At 40.4% G+C, this 11,214-nt stretch overlaps 1 protein-coding gene across 1 annotated transcript; it reads right to left on the minus strand.

Annotated features, from left to right (window-relative positions):
• Nucleotides 1-5,099: 5,099 nt before the first annotated feature.
• Nucleotides 5,100-11,214, minus strand: LOC121640528 (coxsackievirus and adenovirus receptor homolog). The gene is made up of 4 exons (XM_041986352.1): nucleotides 11,098-11,214; nucleotides 9,732-10,094; nucleotides 6,770-6,892; nucleotides 5,100-6,682 (listed from the first exon to the last, which is right to left on the minus strand). Exons 1-4 carry the CDS (start codon nucleotides 11,162-11,164, stop codon nucleotides 6,675-6,677), a joined length of 561 nt encoding a protein of 186 aa, XP_041842286.1. The 5' UTR covers nucleotides 11,165-11,214; the 3' UTR covers nucleotides 5,100-6,674.

Below are 11,214 nucleotides of genomic sequence, written 5' to 3' on the forward strand. Positions count from 1 at the left end.
ACTGGAACTAAACACAGAAAACAACCAGCAAAAGGACCATCTTACTCACACTGAACACAAAACACAAAACACAAGACAGAGAAAATAATACTGATCGGAGAAAAACCTGCTCAGCAACACCTGCAGTTTTTACACAGAAAATACCAACAATACAAGAATGAAATCCGAGCATAAGATGTCAGTTATTACTGCAACAGCAGCCTGAATCAAAGAAAATCTGACTTCAGCTCACCATTTAGTAAAATAACAGAAACTTGGATCAATAATTAAGATAAGTTGATTTTAAATTAGATAATTATTAATTTAATTATTTTCAACAAGAAAAACAAAAGTGGAGGAGGAGTGGCAGTACACACTGTGTGTATAATTATTAGACAAGTGAGTATTTTTCATGCATTTTCTTTAACAGTTTAAACTTGAATGCTTATTGGATTTAAGCAAATCAGGTGTGTATTTGTCTAACGAGGGTGTGTGACCTAAGGTGATCAATACACTTTATTAAAGGTGTGCATAATTATTAAGCAGCTTCTTTTCCTCAGACAAAATGGGCAAAAAAAAGAGATTAACTGACTCTGAAAGGTCAAAAATGGTAAAAAGTCTTTCAGAGGGATGCAGCTCGACTGGAAGATATTGGGGCGTGAGCACAGAACAATCAAACTTTTTGTTGAAAATAGTGTCACAAGACACTTGTTAGGAAAAAATTGAAATAGTAAAAGTGTGAAAAGAATCAAAGATGAAGCTGCCAGGAAGCTGTTACCCTCCAGCCCTGTCATATCCCAGGACTGCAGCCTCCCTGGAGTTTCCAGAAGTACGAGGTGTTCAGTGCTCAGAGACATGGCCAAGGTAAGGAAGGCTGAAACCTGACCGCCACTGAACAGGACACATTTAAAACGTCAAGACTGGGCCAAGAAATCTCTGAAGACAGATTTTTCTACGGTTTTATTGACTGATGGGATGAGAGGGACTCTTGATGGACCAGATGGACCCCTGGCTGCTGCCAGCACGGTGGAGGTGGGATACTGGTATGGGCTGGTATCATTAAAGATGAGCTAGTTGGAACTATTTGGGTTGACGATGGACTCAAACTGAACTCCCAGACCTACTACCAGTTTTTAGAAGACACTTTCTTCAAGCGGTGGTGCAGGAAAAGTCTGGACCTTTCAAGAGGACCAGGATTTAAATGCAGCTCTCCAGCGCATGCATCAAAGAACTGCACTGCATGGCTAATAGCGGCTGTAAAGATGAAAAAATAATGACATGGGCCTCATCCTCACCTGACCTAAAGCCTATTATTAACTTGTGGGCCCTTTTTAAACTGGAGATTTCTGTTGAAGGGAAACAGTCCACCAGTCTGGACCGAGTCTGGGAGGCTGTGGTTGCTGCTGCACAAAAGGTTGATTGTCACCAGATCAAGAAACTGACCCACTCCATGAATAGAAGGCCACTGGTCACTATACTGGTCATTTCTGACATTTTTAAACCTCAGAAATGTTTATTTATACATGTTGAGTTGTTTATTTCTTTGACATTAATAGATGAAAATAAACAAGTGAGATGGGGAAGTTTTCATTTTTCATTTAGTTGCATAATAATTCAGCACACTACTACCAATAATTGTGCACACACAGATTTTCTCCTAAGAAAGCCAAGACCTCACTTATTTTCTGAAATATTCAGGTTTGAGGTTTATGAACATTTCTGGATTGATGGAGAGCACAGTAGTTGTTCAATAATATAATTAATCCTCATGAATATAACCTGCCTCATAACTGTGCACACAGTGTAAATATAAAATGACATGAGCTGCAGCTGTGGACGACTTACTGGAGTTCATTACAACAAATCTGTTTAGAGAAGATGAGGAACATAATAACTAGTTGTATATTTATTATAAGCTTTATTTAACCAGGAAGAACCTGCTGAGACTAAAATATGGTTTCCAACAGAGTCCTGGACAAGACCGCAGCAGGGTGGTTACACACACATTTAAACTGGCTAAAAGTTTTAAAACAAGGTAAAAACAAATTAATAAGTAGATGATTAACATTTAATATAACTAAAGTCACTAAATCAAGCATGTCATGTTTTGTGGTGTGTAATGGTTCTTATTTATTTCATTGTTTTTCTCTAAAAATATTTTAACTCCAGTGTATTCCTCATGGTGACCCTCCACACCGGGACCGTGGTCTGGATGGCTAGAGGCCCACTTCGGACCCCTAGCCACCCAGACCACGGCCATTTCAGCCAGAATGTCTTAAAAAATTCTGCTGGGAACCCATCTGGACCTGGACACCTCCCATTTGGCATAAAACTGCAGCCCAGACCTCCTCCAGCATGAACGCAGTAACACATCTAACAGATGGAGGATTATTATTCCCATGACGGTCAATTAATCTGAGCAGCTTGAAGCAGCTGCACCAAAAACATGTCCGCTGTAAGGTTTGCAGTCTCCTGAATAAATAATGTTTATTTAACTTTCTTTAATCTTAAGAGAATTTTCCAGTAATGGAATTTTCCAGTAAAAGACGACGCTGAAACAGTAAACGTTGGTCTTCAGGACGTCTTTATAGCAGGAATGTTATCGTACTTCATGGGGGCCTAAATTCCTGGCGCCGCCTCTGCCTGCACTTACATGTGATAAACAACAGGTCAGACAACGGGAAGATAACGGTGAGGATTGCATCAGCCCAGGTCTTCCTGAGGAATCACTGACAGAAATCCAGATAAACTCACCAGCAGACAGAAGCCAGAAGACGACGCACAGCAGAGCTGCACGTGTAGATGTTAAAACAGCCACTGCAGATTCTTTAAAGTCCCACGCTGGATGGAAAGACTGGAAGATGCCTGAGCTTAGCTAAATGAAAACAAGAAGCAGAGTTTAGTTACTTTTCCACTTCCTTAAACCAGATAACAGCCAGTGATGATGACCTACGTCCTTTCTACCAGCAGCTGATGGTTTTCACCTAAATCCAGTAAACGTCCTGGAAGTCCAGCAGCAGGAGCCGTTCGGAAGACGGAGGAAAGCTGGAATGGCATCTACTTCCTGGTTTCTTTCCAGTTTCCTCCAGTTCTCTCCTCCCTTTTACACCATGGAAGCGGCACTTCTACCCCCTGCCGACACTCTTTTTAAAGAATCAGGTCCACCATCATTCCTCAGAGGTTTTCTCCATGTTGACATGACAGCATCACACAGCTGCTGCATCCATGATGAGACACGTTTTAGAATATGTGGTAAAAAACTCATTTATTAGTTTAAAAAACCTCTAAACTCTCCCGTCCATGATTCTTTCATTGTTTCTTTGTCACTTTGAGAGAAAAGATGATAAAATAAGAGAAACTAAAGAAGAATTCAAGAACTGGTAGAGGAGGTTGTCCAGTAACTGGAAGGTTGATGGTTTGACTCCTGCTTCATCCTTCAGCATGACACTTCACCTTTACTCCACTCAGGTGTAGTTTGGCTGCACCTTGATAAGCTCTAAATAAACATAATCCCTTATTTTTGTTTAAGTTAGTGTAAAAACTATTAATGTTAATTCTTGGATCCAGAAGAATCATCTTTAGTTTCTCTCGTTAGCGTCGTGAGAAGAAATAACAGGAGTTTTAACTTCATAAAGGACTTAAAATGAGTTTCACCAAGATATTTTTCTAACTTCAGGAAATTGAGTATAAAATCTTACTGCACCGGCAGTATGTTAAAATAACTCATTTTGTAGAGTGAAATGGAGACTCACCAAACAACTTTTCTCCATCTTCTATTGTCCAGTGTTGGTGAGTGTGTGTGAATTGTAGCCTCAGTTTCTTGTTCTTAGCTGGCAGGAGACACCTGGTGTGTTTTCTGCTGCTTCCTGGTCCAGACAACTGCTGCTCTGGATGTTTTCTCTTCTTCAGGTCGTTCTCTGGAAACCCTGGAGATGGTTGAGGGAGAAAATCCCAGTAAATACTCAGACCAACAACCATGACACGTTCAAAGTCCCCTAATTCCCCTTTCGTCCTCATTCTGATACTCAACACACCATGTCTACATGTCCCCGAATGCAGCGGGAAGCTGGCGTGGATGTGGGATGAACTGATGTCCCTAAATGCAGCAGGAAGCTGGCGTGGATGTGGGATGAACTGATGTCTCTGAACGCAGCAGGAAGTTGGCGTGGACGTGGGATGAACTGATGTCCCTGAACGCAGCAGGAAGTTGGCGTGGACGTGGGATGAACTGATGTCCCTGAACGCAGCAGGAAGTTGGCGTGGACGTGGGATGAACTGATGTCCCTGAGTGCAGCAGGAAGTTGGTGTTGACATGGTTTAGCTAAACTAAAATCAGACCACTGACCTCTCGGTTTTAAACTGGTTTTAAACACGTGGATGAGTTGGAACTGGAGAACAGTCACATGACACCAACATGAAAAATAAATCTTTTAGCTAAACTGCATTTCATGTCTAGAACTCGTCGTCTAGACGCTGGAACTTTGGTAGATTATTGCTGACATAAGAGTGAAATTCATCTATGAAACAGATTTTTATTTTTACTTATATATGAAATTTTCCTCTGGGATTAAAACAGTTGTCCTTTCATTCTGGTCTTCCCTAAAGCTGCATCTGAACTGGTAAACTGGGTTTTATATATCCTGGTTTCTCTGGAGTCAGAATGAGCCTCATGGACAGTTTCCTGACAGCAGCTCGTGTTGATTGTTAACAGAAATCATGAAGAAGTAATTTAATCTGGATTAAGAAGAATTCTAATGAGGTACAGTCATAATGAACCCAGAGGGCTGATTTCAGCTGTAAACTCATTAGAACTCCATCAGACTTCACCTTCAGCCTCCATCAGTAAATGTTTGGTCCTCATCTCGTCTCCTGATCTCTCTAATTTCAGTCTAACCAGCTCTGATCAGCTGTTTCAACGTCAGGGTTTCACTCCTGAGTCAGATTCTCAGGGTTTTCGCTCCGGCTGGCTGAAACAGATGGAGCAGTGACGTGATGCAGCCAGCAGGTGGCAGCACCTGATCTTCACTGCACGTGTTGTTATGACGCACAAACATCAAAATGTCCTCCATCATGAAAACCGTTGCTTCATCTGGAAGAACTCAGGAGTCTTACAGAACAAAACTCAGACAAGTCAACATCGTTTAAAAATTTATTTCATCCATAAAAACTAAAAGACGTTTGGTTCATGGAAGCCCCACATGATGGAGATCTGTTCAGGACACCACATTTCTTATTTTAAGTCCTTTTATCTTAAATAAGCTGAGTGAGTTTAGCTCCGCCTGACCAGGAACGTTTACTTTATCAACCAGCCTTTTTTCTGATTCCCTTTCCAGCCCAACAAATAAAGACCCCTGGAGCCCGACTGCCCACCTGCAGAGTATTTAGCATCTTTCTGTTTGGGGTGTTTCTGCAGTCACATTATACGAAACAATCCTTCAGACTAATCCGAGCAAACACCGGAAGTAGAGCGTCCACCATGTCTGCGGTGGCTCATTGTGCCTGTTAGAAGTAACTGAAGAGAATCCATCATTTTCTTAACACCACTGCTTCTTTCTTAATGATGTTGAGGAACCCGGGAGGACGTGCACGGTTCTCGGTTGTTCTAACAGCAGTGGAAAACTTCAGTGGTGGACGGACTACTTCAGGAAGAATTCTCCTGTCTGAGACCTCTGGTTTTACAGAGTTTTCCTGGGTTAGCAGCAGACCGGGACGTCCTACAGAACAATAATAATATACAGGATTTTATTCCCAGCAACAACAGCACGACAGGTTTCAGTGAAACGTTGTCAGTCCAGCATTAGATTCTGTGTTTCAAGTTTAATAAGTCGTGTTTATTATGCTAGTTATTGCTAACGGGCTAGCAGACGAGGCGCTGCCTGCTGCTGAGAGGAAATGACTAATCTGGGAGAGAACGTGAAAAGTTACGAAGCGTAGACCTGCAGCACAAACAAAAACCATTCAGACTTCCACCTCACAGATTATTGTAAAAGCATGAAACACGTTTTATTATTCGAACATGAAACGTGAAACGTATGCATGTTTTGTCTTTGAATGAGGAAACTGCAGATCAGAGAAGTGGGATTTACTAAATCTGAATGAAGTTGTACTTCATGCTGGGCTGAGACACGGAGAGATTCTGCTCTACACTTCGGATGAGGCCTGATGGACCTGATCAGACATGCTGGGAACTTTATTCTCCCCGCGGTTCATATTCATTCTATTCTAGTTTCCAGAAGGCAGCTGTGAAACCGGCGTAACCCCTGGTTACCACCGTGTGCAGGCAGGTGATGCAGAGTCGCTCATAACTGTCCCACATTGCTTCTAGGTTTACAACGATAAATGGGATTTATCAGGATCACTGGTCTGCAGGGACTGACTACTACTAAACCATCTGGTTAGTACAGTAACGTATTACTGGGATGGGGAGGACTTTTTTTCTTGTTTCTATTTTCTCTCTTCTGGTTATTGTCGTAAATCTGCCAGATAAAAACCTCCATCAGTAACTGTGGGCCCTGCCTACCGTCACCAGTCCAGATATCTAGTCTGTGTCTGTCTTTGCAGACAGCAGCAGATACCAGGTTGCTGCTGCAAAAATGGCGGCGAAACACACAAAACGGCCGTCAGATTGGAGCTCAGAGGACCCCCCCCCCCACCCCCCACCTCCTTGTCTCAGCCTCTGGATCCAGGTCGGTCCTTTAAAGAGCTAAAAGTAAAAAACATCAAACATTAATCAGAATAACTTGAGGACGGATTATCTGGTTAAAGGCAGGATGAAACATGCAGGACTTACTATCAGGGTCTGGCTTGGACCTCCGTCGGTAGAGACAAATACAGAGGATGAAAACAATGGAGACTAAAACACATCCAACCAGCAGCAACAACTTCCAAAGCTCAGAGGTCTCTGCAGGGTTCTCTGTGGAGAAAGATGAACACATATTAATGCAGCTGAAGACTAAATGGACGATGATCTACGCCTGCTCCACCCACAGCAGTGATCTACACCTTCATTCAATCTGTACATTTATCTATCTTTTTTATTTATTCTATTTTATGATCTATTTACGTATTTTATTCTACTTATGTCTCCCCTATCTTTTACTGAAGTAAAGAAGTGACAAAATGTGTAAATACATTTCATCATATGTAGGTACGTGTATGTATACGTGTGTATGTAGGTACGTGTATGTATACGTGTGTATGTAGGTACGTGTATGTATACGTGTATATGTAGGTACGTGTATGTATACGTGTGTATGTAGGTACGTGTATGTATACGTGTGTATGTAGGTACATGTATGTATAAGTGTATATGTAGGTACGTGTATGTATACGTGTATATGTAGGTACGTGTATGTATACGTGTATATGTAGGTACATGTTACGTGTGTATGTAGGTACGTGTATGTATACGTGTATATGTAGGTACGTGTATGTATACGTGTATATGTAGGTACGTGTATGTATACGTGTGTATGTAGGTACGTGTATGTATACGTGTGTATTTAGGTACGTGTATGTATACGTGTCTGTGTAGGTACGTGTATGTATACGTGTGTATTTAGGTACGTGTATGTATACGTGTGTATGTAGGTACGTGTATGTATACGTGTATATGTAGGTACGTGTATGTATACGTGTGTATTTAGGTACGTGTATGTCTACGTGTGTATGTAGGTACGTGTATGTATATGTGTGTATGTAGGTACGTGTATGTATACGTGTGTATGTAGGTACGTGTTTGTATACGTGTGTATGTAGGTACGTGTATGTATACGTGTCTGTGTAGGTACGTGTATGTATACGTGTGTATGTAGGTACGTGTATGTATACGTGTGTATGTAGGTACGTGTATGTATATGTGTGTATGTAGGTACGTGTATGTATATGTGTGTATGTAGGTACGTGTATGTATACGTGTATATGTAGGTACGTGTATGTATACGTGTCTGTGTAGGTACGTGTATGTATACGTGTATATGTAGGTACGTGTATGTATACGTGTGTATGTAGGTACGTGTATGTATACGTGTATATGTAGGTACGTGTATGTATACGTGTATGTGTAGGTACGTGTATGTATACGTGTCTGTGTAGGTACGTGTATGTATAAGTGTATATGTAGGTACGTGTATGTATACGTGTATATGTAGGTACGTGTATGTATACGTGTATATGTAGGTACATGTTACGTGTGTATGTAGGTACGTGTATGTATATGTGTATATGTAGGTACGTGTATGTATACGTGTATATGTAGGTACGTGTATGTATACGTGTGTATGTAGGTACGTGTATGTATACGTGTGTATTTAGGTACGTGTATGTATACGTGTCTGTGTAGGTACGTGTATGTATACGTGTATATGTAGGTACGTGTATGTATACGTGTGTATTTAGGTACGTGTATGTATACGTGTGTATGTAGGTACGTGTATGTATACGTGTATATGTAGGTACGTGTATGTATACGTGTGTATTTAGGTACGTGTATGTATACGTGTGTATGTAGGTACGTGTATGTATATGTGTGCATGTAGGTACGTGTATGTATACGTGTGTATGTAGGTACGTGTTTGTATACGTGTGTATGTAGGTACGTGTATGTATACGTGTCTGTGTAGGTACGTGTATGTATACGTGTGTATGTAGGTACGTGTATGTATACGTGTGTATGTAGGTACGTGTATGTATATGTGTGTATGTAGGTACGTGTATGTATACGTGTATATGTAGGTACGTGTATGTATACGTGTCTGTGTAGGTACGTGTATGTATACGTGTATATGTAGGTACGTGTATGTATACGTGTGTATGTAGGTACGTGTATGTATACGTGTATATGTAGGTACGTGTATGTATACGTGTATGTGTAGGTACGTGTATGTATACGTGTCTGTGTAGGTACGTGTATGTATACGTGTATATGTAGGTACGTGTATGTATACGTGTGTATGTAGGTACGTGTATGTATATGTGTGTATGTAGGTACGTGTATGTTTACGTGTCTATGTAGGTACGTGTATGTATATGTGTGTATGTAGGTATGTGTATGTATACGTGTGTATGTAGGTATGTGTATGTATACGTGTCTATGTAGGTACGTGTATGTATACGTGTGTATGTAGGTACGTGTATGTATACGTGTGTATTTAGGTACGTGTATGTTTACGTGTATATGTAGGTACGTGTATGTGTTCGTGTATATGTAGGTACGTGTATGTATACGTGTATATGTAGGTACGTGTATGTTTACGTGTATATGTAGGTACGTGTATGTTATGTGTATATGTAGGTACGTGTATGTGTTCGTGTATATGTAGGTACGTGTATGTATACGTGTATATGTAGGTACGTGTATGTACTCGTGTATATGTAGGTACGTGTATGTTTACGTGTATATGTAGGTACGTGTATGTTTACGTGTATATGTAGGTACGTGTATGTATACGTGTGTATTTAGGTACGTGTATGTTTACGTGTATATGTAGGTACGTGTATGTATTCGTGTATATGTAGGTACGTGTATGTATTCGTGTATATGTAGGTACGTGTATGTATACGTGTATATGTGTACATGTAGGTGTGTGTAATTATACATGTATATGTGTATACGTGCAGATGTGTGTATTAAAACAAAAACCTGAACTAAAATAAAATGGAAATTATTTTCTTTGGTCACTGACAGAAACACCAAAAGCTGCCGTTCTAGATGTTGATGTCACGTATGAAGAGAAGCAAAGAGGTGAAGTCACCTGGTTTAACAACTTCCAGGTAGATGATGCTGATTGGATCAGAGCTCAGATTAGCTCTCTTCCTGCGGGTTCTTCCTTTCTGGGAGACTCTACATTCATATGTTCCTGTATCATTAGCTGTCACCTTCTTCAGAATCAGAGACACGTCTCCATCCTTCATCTGTCCGTCCTGAAGATCCACACGGTTCTGGAAAGATGGATGCTGGTTTTCTGGATCAAGTTGCTCGTTCCTGAACAACAGAACATATTTAGGCGAATCCAGATCAGGTCTGGTCCACTCCACAGCATCAATGTCTCCATCATGTCCAGCTCTACATGGCAGAGAGACGTCATGTCCAGGTTCAGCTTTGATGTTTGTCTGTCCTGCAGGAGAGGAAACAACACAGATCAGAGAGGTTAAAGAGATCAGAGAGGAACTCTTCACTTCCACAGCAGCATCAGACGCTGGTCTGGAGACACTTTCCAGCTTATTTTACACTTTTTCTACTATAAATTTTCTCCTGATAACTGAAGAAGTTTAGCTTAGACGACTGGTTTCAGAGGAATCATGCTTCTTACAGCCATCAGGTAAATAGCATGAAGGATGCGTTCAGGAACAACCAGGACATTATAAACTATGTGGTTTAGTTTTTATGGGTTTTCCTGTAAAGGAAATAAATAAAGATGAAACAGAGCGAGCCTTGGAGCTGCACATCTGTCAGCAGCTCAGAGAAAACGTCACCTCAGCTGGATTTTCAGCTGTAATGTTGTTTACTTTAAATCGTTGATAAAATGGCTCCACAAACCTAGATTATATATATAAATACCATCATGTTTCCAGGGTCATCAGCCATCTACAGATTGATGAAGTCATTTATATTTTGCAGCTGATAACTAAAAAAGTCTTTTAAAGGAGTTTGACTAACAGAAAAACAAAAGGAGGTGACGGCTGGCAGCTCAGTTACAGATAAATTATTCAAGACAGAAAATGTTTCATGTTAACATATAAATATCTAAATATTTGCTAAAGTAAGACAGAACCAGAGTTTAACTCACACACTCATCTCCATGAGGTTAAATCAAAGTTTTAAACCAAGTTTAAGCAAAAAAAAATAAATAAAAATAAATAAAAAAATCAGCAGATCTGTTACTTTTGATCAGTTTTATCTTATTTATATTTTTTTATTTGAATAAAATTAACAGTAACTTCATCAATCTTTTTCCCATTACTTATTTATTTATTCATTCATTTAGTCCCTCCCATATAAATGAACTCCTACCATTGCAGCTAAATCTGGCTCAAAACTAAAGTAAACTTGTTGAACCAAAGACTTCAGAGCCACGAACGTTTCACCTCCAGAATAAACACTGACAACAAACAACTAACCGTCACGAAAAGAAGTCGATGTAAACATGAACGCGAGGAGGAGAAGTGTAGTAATTCTTCTGGACATTGTTCCCCGGCTAAAACACACCTCAGAGTCGCTGCAGTGAACGTGAAGTA

The sequence above is a fragment of the Melanotaenia boesemani genome, chromosome 5 (genome assembly GCF_017639745.1).
Source record: "Melanotaenia boesemani isolate fMelBoe1 chromosome 5, fMelBoe1.pri, whole genome shotgun sequence".
NCBI lineage: Eukaryota > Metazoa > Chordata > Actinopteri > Atheriniformes > Melanotaeniidae > Melanotaenia > Melanotaenia boesemani.